Genomic DNA, 26144 nt, shown 5'->3' on the forward strand with positions numbered 1-26144 from the left:
CACCCACTGAGTGTGTGGGGTAGAAACTTGTCCCAAAGATGTCTTCTGGTCCTTGGCACGGCCTCTAAGGCTTGAGCCCTGGTTGCAGAGGAAACAGTAAGACTCTGCTGAAGCTCCCTGAGGTGGCTGGAAAGTCTTAAGAATCTCCTTGGGGACAGTCTGCCCTTCATAAAAACCTTCCTTTGCCAAAGACACCTTTAAGTTCTTTTTGCTAGCACTTGGCTCAAGAGCCTCATCTCCAGTGGGTCTAGTGCTGCCCTTTTCCACAGTGTGGTGGGGGTCTGGGCAGCCTTGACATGACGGTCTGCTGTCCAGGCATCTCAAAGCCATTGTCATTGGGCATCAGTCTGGCCATTGAAGAAAGGAGGGTTACCTTGTTGAAGTTGCCATCCAAAGTTGGTTTTCCTTGTTTCCTCCAGTTAGCAAGGAAGGATCTGGGAGGACTAGATGACCCAGTTTGGGGCACAGTTTGTTTGGCTTGGTGTCCTCTCGACTCAGACAGTGAAAGAGGGCATGACCAACATCTTTAAGGGGCTGAGAGGCTACTGAATTCCTCTTCCAGCTTATTTCTGGTTAAGCTAATACACAGGTGTGATACGGAGTAGATGACTTTTCCCTGCTCTGATGTTTAGTTTTTTGTTTTTTTTTTTTTCTCTAACTTGCATTGATTCTGCTTCGTTTTTGCCGTTTGCCGCTTCTGTTTTGGTCTCTGTCTGTCTCTGTGTCTCTCTCTGTCTCTCTCTCTCACTCTCTCTGTGTCTTTGGAGGCTATTCTAAGACTGCCCCATCTAACCTCCTTCCCCCCTCTCTGTGGGGTGTCTCTCTTTCTCTTTTTTTCCCTTTTTCTTCTTTATACAGAGCTCGCTGCCCAAATCATTCAAGAGGAAGATCTCCGTTGTCTGTAAGTCTAGCCCCAAGTCCCTGATAAAAGTCAAGAATACCATACCATAAAAATCAGCATTCATTGAGAACCAGATTTTCATTCTCAATGGCATTCTTGGGTCGCTCCCTCCTGCCCCACCCCTTGTGCCTAGCAAATCTGAATCCTTTCCTATGTAGGGTTTCATTTTGAAATTCAAAGCTTGAGACAATCTCCATCATATTTCTCTAGTCACATTTTAATGAGATACACTATGAGGTGTCTGAGACCATGTCCCATTTAGCCTTAGAGGCATTTATTCTTTCAGATACGTGAATACTCAACAACGAATGAGTTTCAAGGACTCCTATGTAATGCTTAGCAGTTTATGAATTATTCTGGGTTTTGTTGTTGTTGTTGTTTTTGAGACGGAGTCTTCCTCTGTAGTAGTCCAGGCTGGAGTGCAGTGGTACAATCTTGGCTCACTGCAACCTCCGCCTCCCAGGTCCCAGTTCAAGCAGTTCTCCTCAGCCTCCTCAGTAGCTGGGATTAGAGGCACGTGCCACCATGCCCAACTAATTTTTGTATTTTTAATAGAGATGGGATTTCATCATGTTGGCCAGGCTGGTCTTGAACTCCTGACCTCGTGATCTGCCTGCCTCGTCTCCCAAAGTGTTGGGATTACAGGCATGAGCCATCGCGCTTAACCTTGTTTATGGGTTATTCTAAGAGCGCACCCGAGGAAATGAAAGTGCCCCACACCTCAAACAGTAACAATTTTAACATTTTCCCCAATGAGGAACTCTAGATTACAAAAGTATAATAGATGTTTATAACTTAAATATCAATCTGTGGTGTGAAAATTAAAGGAAGACCAGATCCCATCATGATCTTAGTTCTTGCTTAGATGTTAGTATCACGTAGTGTTCTTGTTTCTTCTGCATTCACATGTCCTTCTCAGTTTTTCTTCCACACTACTTAAGATACTACTGTCTACCATTAAAAGTTTAAACAGCTCATCATACTAGCTACCCCTCCCTTACTGCTTTTAGATCAGTAGTTTCTATCAGGAAGGGACCTCAGCCCTTTTAGTGTTCAGTCTGAAGCCATGGTTTCCCAGTTCCCAGATATGATTTCTTTTCTTTTCTTTTTTTTTTTTTTTTAATTTTCTTTAAGACGGAGGCTTGCTCTGTTGCCAGGCTGGAGTGCAGTCAGTGGCACAATCTCGGCTCACTGCAACCTCCACCTCCCAGGTTCAAGCAATTCTCCTGCCTCAGCGCCCTGAGTAGCTGAGATTACAGGCGTGCACCACAACGCCCGGCTAATTTTTGTATTTTTAGTAGAGATGGGGTTTCACCATGTTGGTCAGGCTGGTCTCCTGACCTCATGATCCACCCGCCTCAGCCTCCCAAAGTGTTGGGATTACATGCGTGAGTCACCACACTGATTTCTTTAACCTCCAAAACTCCAGCCAGGGGTAACCTGTAGGTATTATGGTTTGAACTAGCAGAGGTCCTGAGACCATCTAACTGTTGGGTCTATTTCTTGGGGACAGCAGCTACCAAGGGGGTGCCAGCTGGAAACAGTGACACAGAGGGGGGCCAGCCTGGTCGGAAACGACGTTGGGGAGCCAGCACAGCCACCACACAGAAGAAACCTTCCATCAGTATCACCACTGAATCACTCAAGGTGAGGTGGGAGGAGCCAGGGAAGGGAGGATGAGACCTGTTAAGGTGGGAGTAGACATGGGCCCAGTGTAACGGGGTGGGGGGTATCTGTGTCCCAGAGCCTCATCCCCGACATCAAACCCCTGGCGGGGCAGGAGGCTGTTGTGGATCTTCATGCTGATGACTCTCGCATCTCTGAGGATGAGACAGAGCGTAATGGCGATGATGGGACCCATGACAAGGGGCTGAAAATATGCCGGACAGTCACTCAGGTAAGGCTTCTGCACCCCAGTGTCGGGAGGAAGGTGGGAGCAGTAGATGCAGAGCAGCCAGCTGAGGAGCTGAGATAAAGTCTTTGGAGGGAACTTTCCTGTCTGTGCAGAGGGTTGGGTTGATTGACACTTTCAGGGGTCAGACTACCAAATCCAGCTGGCTACCTGTTATAAATAAAGTTTTATTGGAACACAACCACACCATTCATTTTTGTCTGTGGCTGTTTGTTCACTGCAACATCACCGGAGTTGAGTAGTTGCAACAGACTATGTGGCCTGCAAAACCTGAAGTACTGCTTTGCTCTACAGAAAAAATTTACCAACTCCTGCCTTAGTTTTCCTCAAGGCAAAGTTGAGGTACTAACAATCCCAGGATCTAGTAGAGGTGAGCTGGATAATGAAATACCCCTAGCGGAAGGAACATGCTAAGTTGACTGCTGCTCTCACCAGGGAACCAGAGGCTGAAAAGAATATGCCAGTTTGGTGTTTAACAGACCTGCTGTGTTCTCTTGATAGGTAGTACCTGCAGAGGGCCAGGAGAATGGGCAAAGGGAAGAAGAGGAAGAAGAGAAGGAACCTGAAGCAGAACCTCCTGTACCTCCCCAGGTGTCAGTAGAGGTGGCCTTGCCCCCACCTGCAGAGCATGAAGTAAAGAAAGGTGAGTGACGCTTTTCGTATATCATATCTTTCTCCTACATATGAAGTAAGCTACTTGCGGGCCAGATTTGACTCTGTTTAATCTTTGAATCTCCATGATGAGGTTAGCCTAGCACAGTACTTTGCAGATTATAGGTGCTCTACACGTTTAGATGAAGGAGTGGCTGCTTGGTATAAAAGAAAGGGAACCGTGATAGTTATGTTGAAAGTGAAACAAGCCAGTATTGCTTCCTACCAAAAGCTGTTCTTGTGGTCTTCTTCATAGTGACTTTAGGAGATACCTTAACTCGACGTTCCATTAGCCAGCAAAAGTCCGGAGTTTCCATTACAATTGATGACCCAGTCCGAACTGCCCAGGTGCCCTCCCCACCCCGGGGCAAGATTAGCAACATTGTCCATATCTCCAATTTGGTAAGTCATTGTTTCTCACATCCCAGCTGGCTTAGTGGTTAAGTTTGAGCTTTAGGCTTACGCTTCTTAGGTTCCACTCATAGTTGAACTGGTCTACCAATAGATTAAGTTACTCACTGATCTTGAGTGAGTTACTTAACCTATTTACTCATCTAAAAATGAAGGGGAAAAGCTGTCGCCCTGCAGGGTTGTTTTGAGGACTTGCAGAGGGCTTCATATACAATGTCTCAGTGCTGGGAAGCACCACCACTCTTCTCACATTCTTACTGCAAGGTTCCTAAACTCTCTGCCCTCACCCATACCTTGAAACTATAGTCCTGTGACAGCAGCTTGGGAAATCTAAAGATTCGCTGTATGGGTGGTGGTCTTGCCTTCTTCAAGACCCTGAAAGTCTTATTTTCATTGGCAGGTCCGTCCTTTCACTTTAGGCCAGCTAAAGGAGTTGTTGGGGCGCACAGGAACCTTGGTGGAAGAGGCCTTCTGGATTGACAAGATCAAATCTCATTGCTTTGTAACGGTGAGGGGAAGAAGCTGATTCTATAGGTCATGGCATATATTTCCTTTTGTGACCAGTGTGGGCAGGTTTAAGGGTGTTGCAGCAAGTGGGAAGGGTTGCAGACACACTGTGACCCTCCATCTTCTCCCTTCCTCCACCAGTACTCAACAGTAGAGGAAGCTGTTGCCACCCGCACAGCTCTGCATGGGGTCAAATGGCCCCAGTCCAATCCCAAATTCCTTTGTGCTGACTATGCCGAGCAAGATGAGGTAAGAAACCTAGGGAGAGGAAGGAGGGGAGGGGCAGGGGAAGCCATTAGCTGCTAGATTTCAGCAGAGATCCCTGCCAGACCTTGAGATTCTGTTCTTTCCTGTTCTTCCCTGGCTTTGGTTCCTTTAATTGTACCATGGGGCTTCAAAGTGGTACCTGGGCTCCTTGAGTGGGAGTGATACCACCTCTATCCTGACTGTCCTTGTCCCTTCTCTCCCCACAGCTGGATTATCACCGAGGCCTCTTGGTGGACCGTCCCTCTGAAACTAAGACAGAGGAGCAGGGGATACCACGGCCCCTGCACCCCCCACCCCCACCCCCGGTCCAGCCACCACAGCACCCCCGGGCAGAGCAGCGGGAGCAGGAACGGGCAGTGCGGGAACAGTGGGCAGAGCGGGAACGGGAAATGGAGCGGCGGGAGCGGACTCGATCAGAGCGTGAATGGGATCGGGACAAAGTTCGGGAAGGGCCCCGTTCCCGATCAAGGTCCCGTGACCGCCGCCGCAAGGAACGCGCAAAGTCTAAAGAAAAGAAGAGTGAGAAGAAAGGTAGGTACTTAGCTATGGGGTACGCATACCCACTGGTAGGTGGGAAAGGGACCCAGATGGGATGGGACAGAGGGTCAGATGCATCAAATCTGGTTCACTTTTTTCTACCTCAGAGAAAGCCCAGGAGGAACCACCTGCCAAGCTGCTGGATGACCTTTTCCGAAAGACCAAGGCAGCTCCCTGCATCTATTGGCTCCCACTAACTGACAGCCAGGTGAGTGCTCTCCTTGGTGCCCTGCTCCCTAGTGGCACCGAGGCTTGAGGTCAGGGTGAGGGGAGATTCATGTGACTGTGGGAGTGAGTTGGCCCAAGTACTTACTAGCTTTAGGCTAAAGGGGAAAAAACTAAGCATCACAAAAAGGCAGTTTTCAGTTAATTGGTATACCATAGAGAAACCAGACCAAGGAGGGTAATGATGGACACACAGCAGCTGAGGTTTGTGGATGTCTGGGAAGCTGGCTGTGCCAACCAAGCTTCTTAGAACTTGATTTTAGGCAGTGTGTGGTGGCTCACGCCTGTAATGTGAGCACTTTGGGAGGCCAAGTTGGGTGAATCACCTCAGGTCAGGAGTTCCAGACCAGGCTGGCCAACATGGAAACCCTGTCTCTAAAAATACAAAAATTAGCCAGGCGCGGTTGCAGGTGCCTGTAATCCCAGCTTCTTGGGAGGCTGAGGAGGAGAATTGCTTGAACGCAGGAGGCGGAGCTTGCAGTGAGCAAAGATTGTGCCATTGCACTCCAGCCTGGGCAACAAGAACAAAACTCTGTCTTGGACAATAATAAAAAAAAGAACTTGACTCTATTTAGCTGAGAAATTGTGTTTTATAAATTCATTTCCCTGCTTTTTAAGTTTTTGCATTTTTAATTTAGTTTCTTAGTAACAGGCCTTTTAGGAATTTTCGGCTTATGCTACTCAAAAAAGATTTGTTCACATCTATGCTGATGGTAGGGAGTTGGGGAAACACCAAGGGCCAGGCATGGGTGGTGCCAGTACCTGTCAATGTGTGTAAAATTTGAAACATGGTGGCCAGGCGTGGTGGCTCACGCCTGTAATCCCAGCACTTTGGGAAGCTGAGGTGGGTGGATCACCTGAGGTCAGGAGTTTGATACCAGCCTGGCCAACATGGTGAAACCCCATCTCTACTAAAAATAACGAAACTTAGTGGGGCATGGTGGCAGACACCTGTAATCCCAGCTACTAGGGAGGCTGAGGTGGGAGAATCGTTTGAACTTGGGAGTCAGAGGCTGCAGTGAGCCAAGATAGCACCACTGCACTCCAGCCTGGGCAACAGAGTAAGACTGTCTCAAGAAGGAAAAAAAAAAAAGGCTGAAACTTGGAGAAAGGTGCTCTAAGAAAGACAGGATGCAATTGCTGAACCCCCAAACCCTTCCTGCTTAACTGAAAAGCTGATCCTGAGCTAGGAGGCAGGGTCCAGGCACAAATGGAGGCTGTGACCAGGACTGAGCTGCCTACTCTGTGCCTTTCCTACCTGGCTGCAGATCGTTCAGAAGGAGGCAGAGCGGGCCGAACGGGCCAAGGAGCGGGAGAAGCGGCGAAAGGAGCAAGAAGAAGAAGAGCAAAAGGAGCGGGAGAAGGAAGCCGAGCGTGAACGGAACCGACAGCTGGAGCGAGAGAAACGTCGGGAGCACAGTCGGGAGAGGGACAGGGAGAGAGAGAGAGAAAGAGAGCGGGACAGGGGGGACCGAGATCGGGATAGGGAAAGGGACCGAGAACGAGGCAGGGAAAGAGATCGCAGGGACACCAAGCGGCACAGCAGAAGCCGGAGTCGGAGCACACCTGTGCGGGACCGGGGTGGGCGCCGCTAGCGGGGAAAACACTAGAGCTGCAGGTACCAGCCACTCGGCCCCAGGGGGTTACGGCCACAGAGGGATAGGCACAGTCTCCACCACCCTGGAGCCAAGGGTCTTTCACACCACCTGCCCCTACATACATACCAAATGGAACGGTGGCCATCCTTTCCCCCAAACACACCCCCTTAACCTATCTCTTGGGACAGCCCTCCCCTCCCTCTCATTTCCCATTAAGTCTGAGAGGCAAGAGCTAGGTTAGGCAAGGAGGCGGTTGGCCAGAGATGGGGAACAGCCAGGTGCCCTAGTCCTCTGATTTTTCCTCCATCCTGCTTACCACCTCCCTGGGTACTTACAGCCTTCTCTTGGGAACAGCCGGGGCCAGGACTGGGTCACCTATGAGCTGAATCAGCATCTCCTCCTGAGTCCCAGGGCCCCTGCAGTTCCCAGTCTCTTCTGTCCTGCAGCCCTTGTCTCTTTCCCACAGGTTCCACTTTATATCCACCTTTTCCTTTTGTTCAATTTTTATTTTTATTTTTTTTATTATTAAATGATGTGGTCTATGGAAAAAAAATAAAAATCTGACTTAGTTTTAAACTGTGTGAGTGGCTTTCGTTGGGCAGGTTAAGCCACACTGTGGATATCTGTAGCCTGGAGTAGGAGTTGCTCCCATACCATGTGTTCCTTTAGGCTGACTGGCTCCTGCTTACTGAAACAGGAACTTCCCACTGTCTTCCATCCCCTGCCTTGGCCCTGACCAGCCCAAAGCTGTGGACCTTCCTCATTTGGGAAGGCCCCACTGGGAAATGGGGCAACCTGTGTCCGTGGCGGCACCCCAGCAGGGCTAGGAAGGTGGGTTCTCCTCTGGTTCATGGTCCTGTGCACGGTTAAATCAGGGATTTGATCACCTGCCTGCCACCTTGGTGTTTCCCACAACTGCCGCCAGGGGGCAGCAGCTCCTCGCTCTGTTGGCCTCGGTAACCGAGCTTCCCAAAAAGGGCTCTACTGCCCGCCTCCGCCCTCCCGCCGATGTCGTGCTTCTGTCCCCGAACCGCTCCCTGGGCCCGGGCCTCGGACTCTCTGGACCCTTATGCCGTCCTTAAGTGTCCCCCAGCTGACCTGCTACCGTGCTCTGCACGGGCTCTCAAAACGCCACCGCCTTGCAGATGGAATCCCCATCAGTCCCAAAAGCCAGACAGGAACCGGGACCCCGGAGCCCGGAGCCGGGAGCCGGGTCTCCGCAGTGGGCTCGGAATTCCCCACCTCACAGTGCGCTCACCCGTTGTCCGCTGCGGGCTGCAGGCTGGCAGCTTCGCGTTCCCGGGTGCACCCGCCCCGCCAGCTCTTCGGAAATGGCCGGGCGCCGTGGCCTGGACGTCCTCCCGCCCGAGTGCTCTGCCGGGCGCTGCGGGCCCATTCCGGGAGGGGCGCCACATCTGTATGCGCCCCGCAGCCCAGGAGCGCCGAGGGGGCGGACGCGCGGCGCCGCCTCCGCCCCCGCCGCGCGGGCCCGGCTGGCCGGGGAGGGTCGGAGGCTGGGCTCTTCTCTCCCGCGCGGCGCGGAGCCGCCTCGTTTCTCCGCAGGCGGAGCCTCCTTCCCCCGCCCCCTCCGTCTCGCTCCCTTGTTCTCGCCGGGGCCGCTCAGACCTGCAGCGGAGCCGCGGCGCCCGCTCCAATCGGCTCGGGGCTGCGCCCCCGGGACCCGGCGACGGGGGCGGGCGGGGGTGCTTCCCGTCGGCCTGGGCCCCTCGGCAGTGCCAGGTAAGGGCGCCTGCCCCGGAGCAGGGGTCGGGAATCCGCGGAGGGGCAGCAGGGGGCCCGCAGCCAGGGGGTCTTCGGAGGGGTGCGCTCCGTGGCTGGGAACCCGCTGCCTACTCCCTTCTCCCGCGCTCTGCCTCTTTCCCTTCTCCCCTCGCACCTCTCTCCCTCTTTCTTCTCTCGATTTCTCTTCACCCTTCCTTCTCTGCCTGTTTGCCTTCCTTATCCCTTCCCTCTATCTCCCAACCCTTCCCTCACCCTCTTGTCCTTTTTCCATCTCCTCTCCCTCTTTGCCTTTTTCTTTCTCTACCTTTCTCCCCTTTGCTGTCTTTCTCTTTTCTCTTTCTTGCTCTCCTTTCCCTCCCTCTCCTCTCCCCTTCCTGCTATCCTGTTTCCCACTCCTCTATCTCCTTCCTTCTCGCCTCCTCATCCCGCCTTCTCTCTGGTCCCCAGCTTTCCTCCGGCTTCCCCCTTCCCTCGGGAGCAAAGGGACTGTCAGGTGTGTGTCTGCTCTGAGGGAGGAGGGGCAGAAGCCACAGCTACCTGAGGGGTCCCCCCACCCACCCCTGGGAGAAAGGACAGCAGTGGGAAGGGTCTCCTCTCTAGCTCCCTTCCCGCGGCCCCTCCCTGCCTCCACCCCTCCTGTCTGCTCCTTCTCCCAGAATTAAGTTCCTGAGGCCTGACTTGACACCCCCAAAGCTGAGGGCTGCCACTGCCTGCCCGGAACTGCCCCGGGTGACCCGTTTCCAAGCCTGGCCCCTAGGACTCCTCTCTACCTTCAGACACCCAGGCTGCTGCCCTGGTCTCTCTCATTCTGTCTCTTGCCACTGTTCTGTTTCTGTCTCTCATCCAGTCATTTCTGTCTCTGCTGGACAGTCCCTGAGTCAGTCTAGCTGTCAGTCATGCTGTATCTCTAGCCTCTGGGTCGGCCTCCCTCCCCGGTCACCTCCCCCTGTCCCCCACCCTGTATCCTCTTCCTTCAGCTCTGGCTCCCAACTCCTGTCTCATGAGCCCAGTCCCCCTTCAAGGACTGCACTGGCAGTGTGGGCTGGAGACAGGGCCTAGAGAAGTGGGGCTCCCCCTTGTGGGAGGGACTTTCTCCCACTCTCAACCCCGCCTGAGGCTGCTCTCCTTGTCATCTCATCCTGACCCTAGACACCTTAAGGCCACACCTCCATGAATCCCAACTCTGTAATTTTAAGCCCTTTCTCTGGTAGCCCCACCTCCTCCAATACCTGGCTACATGGCCAACCTGGGAGGACAGAGACCAGATTTGGGATTCCAAGCCCTCCCAGCATCCCCTCTGCTGTGTTCCTCCCCAGTTCTCTACTCGGAGTTGACTGACCAGAGATTTATCAGCTTGGAGAGCTGGAGGTGAATACATGCAGAGCCTGGGTAGAGGAAAGATCAGCCTCTCTGCTCTCTGTGTTAGTCTGAGTTCTGGGCAGTGGAGTGTCTCGTTCCTTGGAGGTCTGGTCTTCAGCATCTAATTCTGGGGGGAGGAGGGCTAGGGGTTTCCTTGAGCCTGAGCAGCTGCTTGTCCTGCAGGTGTGGATCCATGGGGTAGCCTCAACGCATCTTCCCCTCCGCCCCAGCAGCTCATGGGCCACGTGGCCTGGCCCGGCCTCGGCACCCAGGGCCAGTGAACAGAGCCCTGGCTGGAGTCCAAACATGTGGGGCCTGGTGAGGCTCCTGCTGGCCTGGCTGGGTGGCTGGGGATGCATGGGGCGTCTGGCAGCCCCAGCCTGGGCCTGGGCAGGGTCCCGGGGACACCCAGGGCCTGCTCTGCTGCGGACTCGAAGGAGCTGGGTCTGGAACCAGTTCTTTGTCATTGAGGAATATGCTGGTCCAGAGCCTGTCCTCATTGGCAAGGTAAGGATGACCCCTCCCATGTCTACTCTGACACGAGGCCCTTAGGCCCTGCCCTGCAACTTCATCACTTCTGCAATGACCTTGGTCCCTCAGGACTCCCAACGCTCTACCCAAACCTAGACTCTTTAACCCTGTCTCTGTACTTGGAGCCCTCTGCCATCTTTTCCTGACCCCTACAGCTGCACTCGGATGTTGACCGGGGAGAGGGCCGCACCAAGTACCTGTTGACCGGGGAGGGGGCAGGCACCGTATTTGTGATTGATGAGGCCACAGGCAATATTCACGTTACCAAGAGCCTTGACCGGGAGGAAAAGGCACAATATGTGCTACTGGCCCAAGCCGTGGACCGAGCCTCCAACCGGCCCCTGGAGCCCCCATCAGAGTTCATCATCAAAGTGCAAGACATCAACGACAATCCACCCATTTTTCCCCTTGGACCCTACCATGCCACCGTGCCCGAGATGTCCAATGTCGGTGAGCACCCCAGCTCTCAGTGCCCCAGTGTCCGTCTTCTGGAGCTCTCTCACCTCTCCTTCCCTTCTTGTTGTCTGCCCCAGAACCTGCCCCCTTCAGTTCAGCCTCCCTCATGTCTGCATCCCCCCGTCTGCTATTCTTCCCCATCCTGCCCTGCTGCTGCTGAATGGGGTGCTGGCATCCCCCACAGGGACATCAGTGATCCAGGTGACTGCTCACGATGCTGATGACCCCAGCTATGGGAACAGCGCCAAGCTGGTGTACACTGTTCTGGATGGACTGCCTTTCTTCTCTGTGGACCCCCAGACTGGTGAGGATGGAGCTTGGGAGCCCGGTGGGGCAGCCAAGGGGACAGACACCCTCTGACCCAGCGTGTCTCCCTAGGAGTGGTGCGTACAGCCATCCCCAACATGGACCGGGAGACACAGGAGGAGTTCTTGGTGGTGATCCAGGCTAAGGACATGGGCGGCCACATGGGGGGGCTGTCAGGCAGCACTACGGTGACCGTCACACTCAGCGATGTCAACGACAATCCCCCCAAGTTTCCACAGAGTAAGGGGCCATTGCTGCCACCTGAGCCATCCTTTGACCACCCCACCCGTACAGTGTCTGGAGAAACCTTCCCTCCTCGCCTCCTCCCCAGCCAGACCCTGGGAGAAGAAAGTGCTATGGGGAGGGAGGAGGGCTGGGGACCTCTCTAAGGTGTCTCCCCTCTGTCACCCCAAGGCCTATACCAGTTCTCCGTGGTGGAGACAGCTGGACCTGGCACACTGGTGGGCCGGCTCCGGGCCCAGGACCCAGACCTGGGGGACAACGCCCTGATGGCATACAGCATCCTGGATGGGGAGGGGTCCGAGGCCTTCAGCATCAGCACAGACTCCCAGGGTCGAGACGGGCTCCTCACTGTCCGCAAGGTTAGTCTCCTGCCTGTTAATGCTTTCTCTTAGACCTGCCTCCTGCTGACCCATAGGGCACATATTTAACTGTTCTTCTAGAACAGACTCAGGATCTCTCTGTTGGAGCTTAGAGATCATGGTCACCTCCTCATCTTTCAGATGAGGCCCTGGGGCTTAGAAAGAAGAAGTGACAAGTCTATGATGGAGCTAGGGGCAGACCTAGAGTTACTAAGTAATCTGCCGTGCATCCTGACCACCAAGGCCACTGTCCCTCTAGTGCCACCTCTCCTCACATGAGGACTGAGCACTGCATGCATGTGGAGGGGACTTGTCACCGTCCAAGAGCCTGGGACCTGCCCTGGTTTCCACACACCTCGCTTTTTCTCTCTCTCCCCTCACTGTAGCCCCTAGACTTCGAGAGCCGGCGCTCCTACGCCTTCCGTGTCGAGGCCACCAACACGCTCATCGACCCAGCCTATCTGCGGCGAGGGCCCTTCAAGGATGTGGCCTCTGTGCGTGTGGTGGTGCAAGATGCCCCAGAGCCACCTGCCTTCACCCAGGCTGCCTACCACCTGACCGTGCCCGAGAACAAGGCCCCAGGGACCCTGGTAGGCCAGATCTCAGCGGCTGACCTGGACTCCCCTGCCAGCCCAATCAGGTAGGTGAGCTGGGGTGTGGGCTGGGGAGCCAGATGGCAGGCTATTCCCACCCAGAGAATGAGTAAATGTGCCCCCTACCTTATAGCAAATCACTCATATCCCAGCAAAAGCCTCCCTCCCTGCAGCTGGGCTTGCTAGTCTACAGGTCTGGGTGCCAGGGGAGAGCCGGAGGGCCTGGCTGACCATTCTTCAACCCTCTATCCATCCCTCTGGGTAGATAATGGTGGCACCTCCCAGTGGCAGTGCAAGCAGATGTAATCGCATTTGATAAGTGGATCTCTATTGATCACTCCCAAAGTGCTTCACAGTTTACCCCCTTGCTGATACTGAATTCTCACAACAGCCCCGTGAAGTGGGTGTTCTCATCACCAGTTGTTTTAGAAGCCAGCCATGAGTGGTCACACAGTTGGTAAGTGGCAGAACAGCCACTCTCTCCCCCTCCCCGGCCAGCATCCCTGTCACAGCTCTGTGAGGGAGGTACTGGTGTCATTCCCATTTTTCAATTGAGTAAACAGAGGTTAAACGATTTGCCCTAAGTCACATAGCTAGTCCAAGGCAGAGCTGGGCTGAAACACAGGTCCCTGGGTTCTCAGAACAGGGCCCAGAAGTCTGAAAGTCAAGGTCTGTTTATCCCTCTTCTACTCCCTTCTGTATCTTCTCCCCCTCCCCCTATGAAGCCCGGTGGCCCTGAGTCTTAACAGGTGTTTAATGGTGGTGATCCCCCAGGGATATATGCCTTTTAAGGGGACTCCAACCTGAATTATGGCTCTGCCCAGAGGAGTCATGAGGTCTGGCAAGGTGAACAGAGGGAAGAAAGAAGGGAAGGGGTGGAACAAGCTGTGGTACCACCCCAGATCAGCCCCAGCATCTCTCTCCCTTCCCCAGATACTCCATCCTCCCCCACTCGGATCCGGATCGTTGCTTCTCTATCCAGCCCGAAGAAGGGACCATCCACACAGCAGCACCCCTGGACCGCGAGGCTCGTGTCTGGCACAACCTCACTGTGCTGGCTACAGAGCTCGGTGAGGAGTCCAGGGCCCACAAGGCGGCAGCAGCCTCCTGGCCGAGGGGCTGTCCCTGGGTGTGGGGGTGGGGAAGGGTGCTCACTGCCATTACACCCTCACCAGCGTGTGGCCACTGTGTCCTAGCCTGGATCCGAGTCCTAGCCTGGATCTGGGTCCTAGCCTGGATCCTTGCTACCAGGTAGGGCAGGCCTCCTGGTCTCCTGGCCCCCTAGGCTGGGCTGGGCTGGCACAGTGGGTGTGCCTGAGCATTCTCCTGACCCTCAATTCATTCCCTTACTTGACTTGCTCCAACCCAGAAATAAACTAGACCTTACATAGCCCCCAGTCTGTGTACTGACAGACCCCATCCTGCTCACTCTCTGCTTCAGGCTGGAGCTGGGGGCCAGAAAGGGGCTGGGTACCTCCTCTGGTTGCTAAGTGGAGCACACCAACAGCCCCACCCCAGATAAGCCCTGTTGGAAGCCCTGTGGGAATCCCCCAAGGTAGGGGAGTGGACACCCATAGGGAAAGGGAGGAGTGCCAGCTCCATATGCAGTCTCCCCCATCAGTCCGGCCAGCAGCGGGTTCAGCTGCCTCTGGGCAGCCCTAGCCCATAGAGACAGGGAGACCTCCCTCCCAGTCTTCTGTGAATAGCCCCTTATCACCCCTGCGTATGCCCCAGGGGCTCCTCTACCCTTTTGTCTTCATACTGCATATGAAAATTGCCCTTGCATATATGGATATCTGAATGTGTCAGTGAAGAGCTCTATGAATGTGTACATGTGGGTATGTTCTCAGCCATGCATATAATTCCAAATGTGGGGAAAGTATGTAGATATACACACATATATATTTGTGGGTGTGTATCTGTAATGGATATATATGTGTTTACAGTTGAGGGTACATAATTATATTTATATTAATTGTGCATATGTGTGATTGGATATGTATAGTGGTATGCACATGCAGCTGTTTGTATGTGTTTTGTGTATGTGGGCATTTGTGGACAGATAATTTACTACTTACTGTGTATCAGGCACTATCCATCTTCAAAATGGATTCATTCATTTAATCATCACCACAAGTTTATGAGGGAAGTATGATTATTTCCCCATTTAAAACAAGGAAACTCAGGCAAAGAGAAGTTAAGTAACTTCCCAAGGTCACATAGAGATTAAGTGGCGGAGCCATGAGACCCAGTCAGTGTGCAGAGTCTGAGCTGTTATCCCCACCATACTGCCTCTCAAATGTGTTTAATGCTATGTTTATGTTTCTATGTAATGTCTAGGGTTATGTTTCTGTACATGCTACTGTGTGCATAGTGATATGCACAGATACTACCTGGCGGTGCACATGTTATCTGTTAGTGCATGGATGGCCATGTGTGTGTGTCCGTGTACACACAGTATGTTTTTGGCTGCTTGTAGATACATAACTTTGTGTGTGTGTGTTTGTGTGTGTGTGTTTCCTGTCACTGTCTTCTCATTCTCCTGCCAAATCCTGCTCCTACCCTCACCCAGATACCAACTAGCAGCACTGGGCCCTTACTGCAGTGAAGAAGTAGACCCCCTCGCCATCCTCTCTCTGGGGTATCTCAATCCTTTTAGCCAGGTGATCCACTCAGCCTCCCCTGCCCATGCTGCAACCTCAGCCCCTTTCACCAGGCCCAGCCAGCTATCCCTCTGCCTAGGGGAAAGACTAAAGGAATTGGGAGACCCGGCCTAAGAGAGGTGACAGGGAGACACACTTTGCATTCTCTCTTGGAAGGCACTGGCAGTGAGAAGCAAGGTAGGGTAATGGTAGGTAGTCACCTCATGAAGGGATGGGTAAAGGTAGGGCCTGTGTCTGGCTGTGGTGCCCAAGCTGCCCTGGGCTCTGCACCCTGTAGATCATGCAGCTCCTTCCTACCCAAGGTCAACTCTAAGTGATGCTCATTGCTGTACTACAGCCTCCCAGACCTCTGATGGGTTGTGTGTGTGTGTGTGTGTGTGTGTGTGTGTGTGTGTGTGTGTGGTGTATATGTGTCTGTCCACCCCACTGGTGCTGTGCATGGCCTCTATGCGTGAAAATGCATTCTATGGGCTCTGGGTGTTGTCGGGGGATGTGGCACTGCATTCACTATGCGTATCAAACATCTGCTTCATGTACATTGCATTTGTTTTAAATGTTGAGTGTACATTGGATATATGGTATGAATGTGTTTTGTATATTCGTGGCTGTTGTCTGCATGCAACTTGTATGCACCTTCTATCTTTCATTTATGCTGCATGTGCCCTGCACGTGGGTTATTGTATATGTGTATCATGGCTGCGGCATTCCTGTTGAATGTTTATTGTGTATTGCATATATCTTGAGTATTACATGAATATTGTATGCACTTGGTATTGTTCCATTCATTCTACAACATTGCTTTCTACTTGTACATTACATGCATACTTCATGTGTTTCCTGTGCATGCTATATGCTGCATGTGGCATCCATGCCCATGCACCACATATGTTATGTGTAAACTGTGTGATGTGTGTGTGGTGTGTGCTTTGGTGTTCTGGCTTCAGACAGCTCTGCACAGGCCTCGCGCGTGCAAGTGACCATCCAGACCCTGGATGAGAATGACAATGCTCCCCAGTTGGCTGAGCCCTACGATACCTTTGTGTGTGACTCTGCAGCTCCTGGCCAGGTGAGCAACTGAGGCAGAGGGGTTGGGACATCAAGGCCTCCAGCAGCCCACTCCATACAAGGCCTCTCTCTTCCTCCTCCCAGCTGATTCAGGTCATCCAGGCCCTGGACAGAGATGAAGTTGGCAACAGTAGCCATGTCTCCTTTCAAGGTCCTCTGGGCCCCGATGCCAACTTTACTGTCCGGGACAACCGAGGTGGGTAGCCTCTTACAACTGTGTCCATACCTGCCTCTGTCCTCCTCTCCTCCTCCTCCACCCTTAGCCCAGCCTGCCTGACCCCTGCCCCACATGCCTGGGACTTCTGCCCAACAGAAGATGGGTGTGGACTTACACTCATTTGTTGGCTCTTTGTAAACCTTCCCCATGGGAAGCTGGCTCTATGGGCTGGACCAATCCTACCTGGAAGGTGTCCCAGAAGATACCTCAACACCTTCCCTCTCCCACAGATGGCTCCGCCAGCCTGCTGCTGCCCTCCCGCCCTGCTCCACCCCGCCAGGCCCCCTACTTGGTTCCCATAGAACTGTGGGACTGGGGGCAGCCGGCACTGAGCAGCACTGCCACAGTGACTGTTAGTGTGTGCCGCTGCCAGCCTGACGGCTCTGTGGCATCCTGCTGGCCTGAGGCTCACCTCTCAGCTGCTGGGCTCAGCACCGGCGCCCTGCTTGCCATCATCACCTGTGTGGGTGCCCTGCTTGGTGAGTCAGGCGGCAGTGGGACAGAGCTGTGGGATCTGGGCCTGCAAGGGTGTGGAGAAGAACCAGGTTTCTGGACATAGGGAAATCCACCTTAGGGCTTGAACGACCGTCATGCCTGTATTTTCCCACCACCTGATGCATCCAAGAGAAAAGCTCTGGCCTCTATCTGTGACCTGCCAATCATAATGCCAATCATAATTGAGCCCCCTACTCTGTGCCAAGTATGGTGCTGGGCACATCACTTGTGATATTTCATTTTATTGTGTCAGCAACCCTTAGAAGTAAATATATTTTCCCTATTTTCCACGCAAGTAATCTGAGGGGCAAATTGAGGCCTCAGAGAAGTCAAGCAACTTCCCATGGTCACACAGCGAGTAAGGGCTGAAGTCAGGATTCAATGCAAGGTTTGCTAGATGTCAGCCCCTAGCCACACGGCTTCTGTCACCTGATGGGTCAGCCGTTCACATGGAGACAGGCCGCCAGCTCCCGGCCCTGCTGGCTCAGGGCCTGTGTGCCCGTCTCTCGCGCAGCCCTGGTAGTGCTCTTCGTGGCCCTGCGGCGGCAGAAGCAGGAAGCATTGATGGTACTGGAGGAGGAGGACGTCCGAGAGAACATCATCACCTACGACGACGAGGGCGGAGGCGAGGAGGACACCGAGGCCTTCGACATCACGGCCCTGCAGAACCCAGACGGGGCGGCCCCCCAGGCGCCCGGCCCTCCCGCGCGCCGAGACGTGCTGCCCCGGGCTCGGGTGTCGCGCCAGCCCAGACCCCCCGGCCCCGCCGACGTGGCGCAGCTCCTGGTGCTGCGGCTCCGCGAGGCGGACGAGGACCCCAGCGTACCCCCGTACGACTCGGTACAGGTGTACGGCTACGAGGGCCGGGGCTCCTCCTGCGGCTCCCTCAGCTCCCTGGGATCCGGCAGCGAAGCCGGCGGCGTCCCCGGCCCCGCGGAGCCGCTGGACGACTGGGGTCCGCTCTTCCGCACCCTGGCGGAGCTGTATGGGGCCAAAGAGCCCCCGGCCCCCTGAGCGCCCGCGCTGGCCCGGCCCACCGCGCGGGGGCAGCCGGCACAGGCCCTCTGAGTGAGCCCCACGGGGTCCAGGCGGGCGGCAGCAGCCCAGGGGCCTCAGGCCTCCTCCCTGTCCCTGTGTCCCTCCTTGCTTCCCCGCGGCACCCTCGCTCTCACCTCCCTCCTCCTGAGTCGGTCTGTGTGTCTCTCTCCAGGAATCTTTGTCTCTATCTGTGACACACTCCTCTGTCCGGGCCTGGGTTTCCTGGCCCTGGCCCTGGCCCTGCGTTCTCTCACTGTGATTCCTCTCCTTCCTCCGTGGCTGTTTTGTCTCTGCAGTTCTGAAGTTCACACATAGTCTCCCTGTGTCTCCCTTGCCCATACACATGCTCTGTGTCTGCCTTCTGCCCACATCTCCTTTCCTTCTCTCTGGGTCCCTGTGACTGGCTTTTTGTTTTTTTTCTGTTGTCCATCCCAAAATCAAGAGAAACTTCCAGCCACTGCTGCCCACCCTCCTGCAGGGGATGCTGTGCCCCAGGTCAGTGCCTCTAGACTGTGGGGCAAGGCAGTGGATGAAGGCTCCCACTCCCTACTGCCTCTAAACTGGCTCCCCTGTCATTACAGACCTGCCTGCATGGTTCCATCCATCACTCATGGCCTCAGCCTCATCCTGGCTTCACTGGCCTCCAGCTGAGAGAGGGAACCAGCCCGCCTCCCAGGGCAAGAGCTCCAGCCTCCCGTGTGGCCGCCTCCCTGGAGCTCTGCCCAGCTGTCACCTTACCCTGGGCATCCCAGCCCTGGGCATTATCTTGTGTGCTTCCTGAGGGAGTAGGGAAAGGAAAGGGGGAGGCGGCTGGGGAAGGGGAAAGAGGGAGGAAGGGGAGGGGCCTCCATCTCTAATTTCATAATAAACAAACACTTTATTTTGTAAAGCTGGAGCCCTGCTTCTGTTTTTGCACTCAGGTTTCTTTACAAAGCTTCATTGTCCCAAAGGATGGGAGGAGAGGCCTAGCCTATTTGCCTCCCAGTTCATTCTCCTTTCTCCTTGGGGGGAAAAGCCACTTCATGTCCTTCTAGATAGGGGAGGACTTGGGTTAATTCCATGAGTAAGGAGATGATGACTCCGCCTCACTCTCACCACCAACTTCCTGGGTTCTCTTAGTCTCAAGCTGTCCAAGGAAATTAAGATATAAGGATTCAGCCAGGCTCAGTGGCTCACATCTATAAATCCAGCAGTTTGGGAGGCTGAGACAGGTGGATCACTTGAGGTCAGGAGTTCAAGACCAGCCTGGCCAACAGTAGAAACCCTATCTCTACTAATAATACAAAAAATTAGCAGGGCATGGTTGCACATGTCTGTAGTCCCAGCTACTCAGGAGGCTGAGGCAGGAGAATCACTTGAATCTGGGAGGTGGAGGTTGCAGTGAGCCAAGATCGTCCCACTGGACTCCGCCTGGGTGACAGAGCGAGACTCCGTCTCAAAAAAAAGATATGGGGATTGTTCAGAGGGCAAGGTGGGCAGAAGAAGTAGAGGGTGAAGTGTGAGAGCTGCTGAGAAGAGGGCAGGAGGGATAAAAGACTAAGGGGAAGGGGTTTCTGGACTAGAAAAACAATGGGGGTGGCAGGCTGCAGTGGGGGCAAACCAGCCTTTCCTGGGGCTCGTAGTGCCAAGTGGGGAAAGGGTGGACGAGGGTGAGACAGTCACATTGAATCTGGGCCTGCTGCTCCCACCTTTAATTCTCCCGCAGGCCATGGTCTTAGTCTTTGCAGAACACAAAGGAGGAAGGAGAGGACCAGGGAGGCAGGCTGTAGAGAGACAGAAGCAGTCAACTGGGTGGGAGCTGAGCCAGAACTGCAAGCATCTCCCAATGTACAGAGAAGGAGTCCACTCAGGAGCCAGCATGAGAGCCCAGGCCTCTCAACTCCAGGGCTCCAGAGGCACGCACAAGTAGGCGAGGCAGGATAGGTCCTTGTGACTCCCCCTTCGTGTGGGGTACTGGCAGCTGGGGAAAGCTGCTTCAATGTGAACATACCTTCCCTCACACCTTCCCCACCTGCTTGATAAGGACAAGCAGAAGGTGGGAGAACAAGTCCCCTCCCTCCAGTGCTGGAGTTCAAGTCATTTACTCTGCTGAAGGATGGAACCCTGGACCTCTGACAGTCCAAGGGCTTGTGTAAGAGCAGGCTATACCCCCGAGCTCTCCAGAGACTGTGAGGAGGTAGGCACCCCAAGCAGAGAATCAGAGGGACAAGGTCTTCTGGTTCGGGGCAGGAAGGGCAAGATCTCTGTCCCTTTGGTCTCAACCCCATATCTGTATCAAGCCTTCAGGAATTAGTAGAGAAATGGGGGAAATGACTCATGGGCTACTCTTAGACAGTGAGGGGTGCATTGGAATGGGGTGTTGGCCTTTGTCTGCCCAGCCCTCCCTAAGACTCTCCTAAGGTCCTCCCCACCAACTCATTCAAAACAGAGAGGAAAATAATAGGGCAGAGGGAACCGGCTTGTCAGCAAGACCCATGGGCTCATCTCTGGCCTCAACTACCTCATCCTCTGGAAGGACAGGACCTGTCAAAGGGAGTGAAGATGGGTGGGACTATGGAAGGAAAAGAGAGGAGGGTCCGCCCACCCCTGGTTCTGCCCTCTTGGTCTGGTTCTGCCCTCTTGGTCTGAGTTCATCCTCCCCCTCCAGTTTGGCAATGGGGGTGAGGCGCCAAGCGTCTCAGGGGGAGACAGCTGCATGCAGTTCACAGCCCACCTTTGGCTGCGCTCAGGTGGCAATCCCAGGCCCCAGGCCACCCCTCCCTGCCTGTCTTTTCTCACTTCCTGAGAGGCTCAGGATAGGGCTGGGAGGATGAGGAAGTAGAGAATTGGTGGTGTGAGCCTGTCCCCCACCTCCTCTTTACTTTGGAGCACTCCCCAAAAGAAGTGACAAGGCCTGGCAGTCTTCCTGCTGAGAGGCTGATTTCCTTATTCAGGTGTTGCTCTTTCTCTTTCAGTCTGTTTCTTGTCTCTGCACACAGGAACTGCACATGCATCGCCTGCCATACTCATGTGCACAAACCCATCCTGTATCACTCACCTACACCTGGACACAGAACTGCATACACCTGTGGACATGAATATGCACCCTCTTATGCCAAGTCAAACACTTGAACCCCATGCAAAAGCTGCCCCTCCTCACAGCTTCCTCCAGGGATCCCTGCCTCCCAGTTAGCAGTCCTGGAGTCCCACATCTCCTCCCCTGAGGCTGGGGAGTGAGCAAGGGGTAAAGAAGGGTGACTGCAGAGGCCACTGGCCAGATTCCTTGAAGGCCAGTCCCCCCATAGTGGACACCTTTCTGTGGGGTCCACCACAATTTCTCCCTACTGTGTCCTTTCTGGGGTTTTCCCTTCTGGAGCCCCCTGACCCTTCCCCAGTCAGGGGACCTCCCCCATCCCCAGTCACCCGCTCTGCACCAGAGTCTGGAGGTCTGTCTGTCCAGCTCCAGGCTGGAGGAATGTTTAATCTGGGGTGCAAGATTAAGGCTCAGGCCTATGCTAGAGCCGGGGATGAGGGGTGTCCAGGAGGAAAGGCAGGAGGCTGTTATTCTTGGGACTGGAAGCTTTAGGATTGGATGTGAGGAAAGCAACTTCAGCACCCTTCCTTCAGGCCCCCTTCCTTCAGGCTCTATCTCACAGGTTAACAGTGCTTTCTCTCTCATTTGGCCAGGGGACAGCAGGGCAGTGGCCCTCCTGGAGGTGTTAGTCTGGATCTTCAAGTCTGGGCTTCTGGGGGAGTGGGAATGGGGACAGTAGGGGCAGGAGAGGATGTGCTAGCTAGACAGTTCCCACTGGAACAAGTACCTCCCTCTTGTCTTCATTCTCCAGAGGGAGCATCAGGAAGGAGGGGCTGGAAAGAAGGCAAAGGGAAGAAAGGAGGAGGGGAAATCTGGCAGCAGCACCGCCAGGCCCAGAAATCTGGAGAGCAAGGGCGGACTGTGGGGGATGGCTCCAGGCCTGGAAGATAAAGCCACAGGAGCCTGTGCAGGCAGCAGCTGCTGTGAGCTCACAACCTCCAGGCCCTCAGGGTTCATTCAACCCTGGCCACCAGGCAGGGGCTTGGCCCAGCTACTTTCTCCCTCTGCATCCCTCTCCGGAAGCCTGCAGGGAAGAGAGGAAAGGCAGGGCAGAGGGCCAGGCAGGGAGGGAGAGCTGTGCTGAAAGAGCATGGACCCTGGAGGAGAAGGCCTGGATCTAAGTCTCATCTCTGCCATTTACTGTGTGACCCCAGGCAAGTCACATAACCCTTTGAACCTGATTCCTCTTCTGTAAAGTGAGACTTATTTTACCTCAAAGCGTTGTCATGAGAACTGCATTCAGTAAAGGAATAATCATTCTAGTCATTATGGTCAAGGCAGAGGAAGAGAGCAGATAAGACAAACCCATCAACATCCAAAGGGTGTCTATCACTACACCTCATTCTCAGAGGGGCTGCTTCCCTCCCGGGTGCCCCATCTTACCAAGCTGACAAAGTGATCAGGAGAAAGAGACAAAGACGCTGAAGCTGAGACATATAGAAGACTGAAACTAAGAGAAACTGGGGATGAGATGATGGAAAAAAGCAGAGAAGATGGCAAGAAAAGAGGGTCTAGCACCTAGCATGTGTCTGGCATGCAGTAGGCGCACTGCAAGTATTGACTGAAAGATGGACTTGGTGCCAAGAAGAAGGCTGGACCAATCCACTGGGAGTCAACAGGAACTTGTTGGGCAGAGCCATAATAGCTCTGGGAGTCATGAAAGGACAGAGACTTGCAATAAATGAAGCCAGTAACCCATACAGGCTAGAGTCAGATGCCGTGAGGCTGCTGCCAGCGGGACCCTCCCCCGCTGCTCATCCTCCCACCGGCTCCCCAGGCCTACACCACCCCCAACCAAGTCCTGCTTCTCACACTGTCTCAGTCCCTGCTGGCATCCTGTAGTCTCCTGGTGTCATCTCCCCCGGCCCCACAGATAGCTCTCTCTCTTCTGCAGCTCTGTGGGCAGTGGCAGGCTCAGGATGGGCATGGCTGGCATCCTCCTCTGGCTCTGGCTCCAAGAGCTTCTGTAACTCCATGTACAGCACACAGGCATCACTGCGTGACACATGCTCCCATCCACTCTCCCGTACGTGGAAAAGGTCTACAGAGCCCCCTGAATAGGCATCACGGTGGGTGGCATGGGCCACGGCGCAGCGAGCCAGGGCGTAGGCTTCCTGGGTGCTCATGTCGTAGCGATAGCCACGGTCTAGCACGCCGTAGGCATAGGGAGATCCAGAGCCCACAGAGAAGATATTCCCCTGCAGGCGGGTGCCATCGCTATAGACGTAGAAAAGCATAGGGCCAGAGCGGTCCCAGCCGCACAGGGCAGTGGCCACACAGAGATCCAGTCCCCGGTATCGAGACATCATGGCTGACAAGAGCTTGGCAGCACTGGCCACACTGGGCAGCTGACCCTCCCTCAGTTCCCGAAGCCGCAGCTCCCGCTGTAACACCCGATACCAGGTAGCACAGTCGGCGGAGGTGCCAGAGGTGGTACCCAGGAGGTGCTGGTGCACAGGGATGACCTTGCATGAGGCTGGACACGCCACGTAGCTGCCACAGGAGGAACGCGTGTCGGCTGCAGCAATGACTCCATGACGGAAGCGGAAGGCCAGGGTGGTAGTGCCATGGGCCAGTCTGGGGCCATGGATCTGTAGGAAGGTTTGAGGGTCACAGCCCCGGGGCACAGCCCAGCCACCAGCCTGAGGCAGGTGAGGTGATGGTCCCTGGGTGTCAGGGGACTGCCACTTGCACACATCCTGCAGAGCCATCCCTGGGACTGAGTGAAGTTTGGAAGAAGCAAGTCAGGAATTTGTGACTGGGGTCTGGTGGGGTAGGAGGGACGCTACAGAGAAGCTGGGCCACAGCCAGAACTGGCCAGAAAGGCATGTGAGCTGACGCTTCATTTCTCCTCAATCCCCAATTCAGGCTTTGGGATTGGCTGATGGAGCAGCCGCCTTCATCTCAGAGGACAGCTGAAAGAAGGCAGGATGAGGCCTGTAGAGTCTCCAGCACTAGGAAGACGCTGCCTTTGCAGTCAGACCTTCACCTTCTGCTGCCCATGACGCATCTGAGAGTCACCCAAAGAGTCTCCTGTCTGTCATCCTCCAATTATCTGGAGTTAGGTGGGGGGCTGGGGTAATGCAGAGAAAAGTGGGCACAAATGGAAGCAGCAGGGCTGGGCTCCTCATTTCTCCCATGTGGGGCACTGGGCATATAGAGACAAATAAGGCCCTGTCCCTGGCCTGAGAGGGCTCCCAGCCTAGGACGAGGTAAAGACAATTCAGTGGACTGATGTGGTCAGAATAGAGTGCTGCAACCCCACTGAGGCAGGAGACCTTGGTGCTGGGGACTCTCTTCAGAGATATGGGACCAAGGAACTCAGCTCACACTTTGAACTCAAGGGATAGATGGGGAAAGAAAAATGGACTGAGGCTGGGTGTGGTGGATCACAGTGGTAATTTTAACACTTTGGGAGACCAAGGCAGGTGGATGACTTGAACCTGAGTTCCAGACCACCCTGGACAACATATCAAGACCCCCATCTCTACAAAATAAATAAAAATTAGCCGGGGATGGGAGCGGAGGCTCACGCTTCCCAGCACTTTGGGAGGCTGAGGCGGGTGGATCACGAGGTCAGGAGTTCGAGACCAGCCTGGCCAATATGGTGAAACCCCATCTCTACTAAAAATACAAACAAACCAAAAAGAAAAAATTAGCTGGGCGTGGTTTGTGCGCTTGTAGTCCCAGTTGCTCGTGAGCTGAGGCAGAAGAATCACTTGAACCCAGAAGGTGGAGGTTGCAGTGAGCCGAGATCAAACTATTGCACTCCAGCCTGGGTAACAGAGCAAGACTCTGTCTAAAAAAAAAAAAAAAAAAAAAAAATTAGCCAAGCATGGTGGCACATACCTGTAATCCCAGCTACTCAGGAAGCTGAGGTGAGAGGATCACCTGAGCCCAAGAGGTCAAGGCTGCAGTGAGCCATGATTGTGCCACTGCACTCCTGCCTGGGCAACACAGTGACACCCTGTCTCAACAAAAAATAAAGAAAGGAAAATAAATAAAATTAAATTAAAAAGGCCGGGCATGCCTGGCTCATGCCTGTAATCCCAGCACTTTAGGAGGCAGAGGAGGGCAGATCACCTGAGTTCAGGAGTTCGAGACCAGCCTGGCCACCATGGTGAAACCCCCATCTCTACTGAAAATACAAAAAAAAATAGCCAGGTGTGGTGGTGGATGCCTGTAATCCCAGCTACTTGGGAGGCTGAGGCAGGAGAATCGCTTGAACCCGGGAGGTGGAGGTTGCAGTGAGCCACCATTGCACTCCAGCCTGGGCAATAAGAGCGAAATTCCATCTCAAAAATAAAGAAATAAATAAAGTAATTAATTAATTAAAAGTGGACTAAAGCCAAGACAAGAGAAAAAAGAGCAAGAGAACTTTTTAACAGCGGGGAGGAGAAAGAGGCTGAAATGTTTTCCACAAAGGCAGATTGCTGAGGAATGAAGGAAACTAGAACCTGAAGGTCTCTTTCTTCCCTGCTTTGGAGATAAATATGTCCTTTTATCTGTATACAGAGATGGCATTCCTGACAGTTCTTTGGCAGTACGTCTTTGACTTGTATTGAAGTCCAAAGGATCTAGTGGCCTTCTAGCTCCTGCTCCCTCTTCTGCCTAATAGTTCACAATGGCAACAGAGAGGCTTGTGATTCCAGGGTCTAAGACTTACAGGAGTGGGGTTGGTGGACCCTGACAGCTGACCCTTCAGAAGGTTGAAGTCAAGGCCAGGTGTGTTGGCTTACGCCTGTAATCTCAGTACGTTGGGAGGCCAAGGCGGGTGAATCACTTGAGCCCAGGAGTTCGAGATCAGCCTGGGCAACATGGTGAAACCTCACCTCTACAAAAAATACAAAAAATTAGCCGGGTGTGGTTGTGTGTGTCTGTAGTCCCAGCTACGTGGAGGGCTGAGGTGGGAGGATCACTTGAGCACTCACTGAGTGAGGCTGCAGTGAGCTGAGATTGTGCCACTGCACTCCATGCACTCTAGACTGGGCAAC

General features: G+C 54.1%; 3 protein-coding genes and 1 non-coding gene across 15 annotated transcripts in view; 2 read left to right on the forward strand and 2 right to left on the reverse strand.

Moving 5' to 3' along the window:
- LOC105499615 (apoptotic chromatin condensation inducer 1) overlaps positions 1-7585 on the forward strand; it is a 37841-nt gene extending 30256 nt beyond the window's left edge. For 6 of the 9 annotated variants that reach the window (XM_071100438.1, XM_071100442.1, XM_071100444.1 and 3 more), the window contains 10 exons: positions 859-901; positions 2415-2548; positions 2646-2798; positions 3315-3456; positions 3721-3866; positions 4276-4383; positions 4524-4631; positions 4856-5180; positions 5294-5394; positions 6680-7585. In XM_071100438.1, the coding sequence (XP_070956539.1) occupies positions 859-901; positions 2415-2548; positions 2646-2798; positions 3315-3456; positions 3721-3866; positions 4276-4383; positions 4524-4631; positions 4856-5180; positions 5294-5394; positions 6680-7006 (1587 nt within the window). In that variant the 3' untranslated portion in view covers positions 7007-7585. The remainder of the gene's footprint in view (positions 1-858; positions 902-2414; positions 2549-2645; positions 2799-3314; positions 3457-3720; positions 3867-4275; positions 4384-4523; positions 4632-4855; positions 5181-5293; positions 5395-6679) is intronic. The other 3 variants (XM_071100440.1, XM_071100439.1, XM_071100441.1) reach the window with 3 other exon arrangements.
- Positions 3518-8401, reverse strand: LOC105499613 (uncharacterized). The gene is made up of 2 exons (XR_011626010.1): positions 8268-8401; positions 3518-4640 (listed from the first exon to the last, which is right to left on the reverse strand). It is a non-coding gene; the product is annotated as an uncharacterized protein (transcript).
- LOC105499612 (cadherin 24) lies at positions 7700-18966 on the forward strand. Of its 4 annotated transcripts, XM_071100447.1 has the most exons (14): positions 8657-8749; positions 10069-10120; positions 10295-10618; positions 10798-11092; positions 11283-11402; positions 11477-11644; positions 11819-12006; positions 12393-12646; positions 13533-13669; positions 16207-16328; positions 16412-16523; positions 16775-17023; positions 17554-18572; positions 18659-18966. In XM_071100447.1, exons 3-13 carry the CDS (start codon positions 10418-10420, stop codon positions 18051-18053), a joined length of 2346 nt encoding a protein of 781 aa, XP_070956548.1. In that variant the 5' UTR covers positions 8657-8749; positions 10069-10120; positions 10295-10417; the 3' UTR covers positions 18054-18572; positions 18659-18966. The 4 variants fall into 4 exon arrangements, with proteins under 4 accessions (XP_070956547.1, XP_011770621.1, XP_070956546.1 ...); XM_011772319.3 differs by lacking the exon at positions 10069-10120 and having other exon boundaries at positions 8552-8749; XM_071100446.1 differs by lacking the exons at positions 10069-10120; positions 10295-10618 and having other exon boundaries at positions 7700-8749.
- LOC139355298 (proteasome subunit beta 11) lies at positions 18937-24159 on the reverse strand. The gene has a single exon (XM_071100448.1). It carries the CDS (start codon positions 23859-23861, stop codon positions 22959-22961), a length of 903 nt encoding a protein of 300 aa, XP_070956549.1. The 5' UTR covers positions 23862-24159; the 3' UTR covers positions 18937-22958.
- Positions 24160-26144: the final 1985 nt, after the last annotated feature.

This window comes from Macaca nemestrina, chromosome 7 (assembly GCF_043159975.1).
Source record: "Macaca nemestrina isolate mMacNem1 chromosome 7, mMacNem.hap1, whole genome shotgun sequence".
NCBI classification, from domain to species: Eukaryota; Metazoa; Chordata; class Mammalia; order Primates; family Cercopithecidae; genus Macaca; species Macaca nemestrina.

Bases quoted from the DNA above. Each gene is read 5' to 3' on its own strand.
- LOC105499612 (XM_071100446.1), top strand. From the start codon at position 8,018: ATGTCGTGCTTCTGTCCCCGAACCGCTCCCTGGGCCCGGGCCTCGGAC. The intron at 12,647-13,532 runs GTAGGTGAGCTG...TCCCTTCCCCAG, and splicing joins TCCCCTGCCAGCCCAATCAG to ATACTCCATCCTCCCCCACT. The intron at 16,329-16,411 runs GTGAGCAACTGA...TCCTCCTCCCAG, and splicing joins ACTCTGCAGCTCCTGGCCAG to CTGATTCAGGTCATCCAGGC.
- LOC139355298 (XM_071100448.1), bottom strand. From the start codon at position 23,861: ATGGCTCTGCAGGATGTGTGCAAGTGGCAGTCCCCTGACACCCAGGGA.